The sequence below is a fragment of the Vombatus ursinus genome, unplaced genomic scaffold (assembly GCF_900497805.2).
Source record: "Vombatus ursinus unplaced genomic scaffold, bare-nosed wombat genome assembly UNPS02015024.1, whole genome shotgun sequence".
NCBI lineage: Eukaryota > Metazoa > Chordata > Mammalia > Diprotodontia > Vombatidae > Vombatus > Vombatus ursinus.
In genome coordinates, this window is record NW_020954802.1 from 803,871 (window position 1) to 805,994 (window position 2,124).

The following is a 2,124-nucleotide window of genomic DNA, read 5'->3' on the forward strand; positions in this document are numbered from 1 at the left end:
AGAGCACCAGCCCTGGAGTCAGGAGGACCTGAGCTCAAATCTGGCCTCAGACACATAACTCTCACTAGCTGTGTGACCCTGGGCAAGTCACTTAACCCCAATTGCCTCACCAAAAACAAACAAACAAAAAAAATGAAGAAGTTGGACTTGACAGCATCTAAGGTCTACATGAAGTATCCTAGTCCAAACTGGCCACAGAGAGAAAGAACATTGGGTCCCAGTGACCAGAAAAGCCCACCCAGTAAGTGGTTGAGGAATTGTCAGGGGATGGATGAAAACATCGATCTTTGCAGTCCCAAGCGTGGTGGGTACTAGAGAAGGTCAGAGTTTCCTAAGATCTTCAGAGAGACTCCATAAAAGTAGCCAGCCACATAATACTCACTAGCTGTGTGACCCTGGGCAAGTCATTTAACCCCGATTGCCTCACAAAAAAAAAGAAGAAAAAAAAGTAGCCAGCCAAAGGTAAAAAATATACATAAGACTTTATTGCCCAAGGAAAACATGGTCTTCATCAAATACATAGCTTTGTCCAGAATGGGCCAGCCCGGGGCCTGTAGTGACTCCTACGTGGCCACATAAGGGTGGAGGCAGCAGCAGGGGTGCCAGCTGCCAACCATGCTCCCGTGCCATTGAGGTACTATGTGCACCAGTCCCAGGCTATTCAGGGGCTTTGGCCCCACGTGTGAATCAGTTTGAGTCTGTAATCAGTGCCTTTGTTGACTCCTCCCTCCCCCACTCCCTCGTACACCACACCAAGACAAGCCTGGAGAAGCAGAGCTAAGCTGGACCTTCCCTGCCTCGGAGCCATTTCCATTTGCTGCTGACCTTCCTAGCAGCCCCATTCAGATGCCAAGGATCAAAGGCCTCGGCCGTGCCAAAATGAAAAAGCCTCACTGCTGTCAGGCATCTGCACTTCCTACTAATGCTGCCTAGCTTGAGATCCTCACCTAATTCCTTTGTTTCTCCATGGGCCATTCCTAGGCTGTAATGGCACTGAAAGGGTGGGGGGTTCTGAGTGAGAGTGTACCACTGATTTGCCTCTCAGGCCCGCTTCCTTATGAGAGGGTCCACAAGTGGAGGCTATCGGGTCTTCTGATTTTCAGGCTAAATCTTGCCAAGGAAGTGTGGAGTGGTCCCTGTCTGGCCCCGATATGAGGGGCAGAAACCATTAGCGCTGAGTAAGCTGTTCATCCATCCCTGCCTCGGTTTTCTCTCCTCCCCCCCAGCTGCTAATTGGAAGCCAATTTAAGAGAGGTCTCTGGCTCCTCTACAATCTGGGGCAGATACACAGAGACCTAGGACCCTAGAGGCAAAGTTTCTCTCCTCAGGGGCTGGTCCAAGGCAGGGCTTATATCCCTCTGGGAGAGAGTACCCTTGGGCCAAGTGCCATAGCCTGGCTCCACAGAAGCCCTTTTATCTTGGCAGCCTTGCTCCTCTCCCAGGGTGGCTTGCTTCAGCCATGATCCCCCCACCCAGAGATGAGTGTTCTTGTGCTTTGAGAACGTCCAACCATGAGAACTTTGACTTCCATTTCTGGGTATCTGTCCACATGAGCAAATCAGCTCTGATATTCATCACTCTCCTCAGGTCCCTGCCTGTTTCCTTGGTCCAGCCCCAAACCTAAGGAGGGAAAAGGCATTTGGATTTAGAAAGCAAACGTCTAGCTCCCGTTCCCTTTTAAAGAGACTAAGTCAGAGGCTACTGAGATGAGAGAGTCACTGAAGACTGGAGAGAACCTTTGAGCCTTTCCATTTGTTTGTTGCATTGGCCCCATATAAAGGTCTTCCTTGTGGTGTGGAGAGGATCCTAGGCCAGGCACTCAAAGGAAGAGGCCCAGGGACAGGCTAAGTATACAAGAGAAAGGAAAGATGAGACAGGAGAGAGGACAAAATCCTGAAGAGGAAAGCAAATCAGGCCCTTTTCCCACTAACCAAAGCAAGAAAGCAGGAAAACAAGGTCAAAGGACTCCCTGGTGAGCAGGTTAGCTTGGGCCAGCAAGGGGTCAGGGAAGGAAGTGATCATTGGGTGGCGGAGCGGGGGGGGGGGGGGGGGGGGGGGGGACGGGGGATGCGGGCGGGGGGGGGAAGGCGGCCCGCGCCCGGGGGGCCGGCCTTTAGCGAGCGG

General features: G+C 52.1%; 1 protein-coding gene across 1 annotated transcript in view; it reads right to left on the minus strand.

The window, feature by feature from the left end:
• Positions 1-463: 463 nt before the first annotated feature.
• Positions 464-2,124, minus strand: part of IRAK1 (interleukin 1 receptor associated kinase 1) — a 21,529-nt gene continuing 19,868 nt past the window's right edge. Inside the window, exon 14 of the mRNA XM_027845800.1 lies at positions 464-1,620. Within this exon, the coding sequence (XP_027701601.1) occupies positions 1,559-1,620 (62 nt within the window). The 3' untranslated portion in view covers positions 464-1,558. The remainder of the gene's footprint in view (positions 1,621-2,124) is intronic.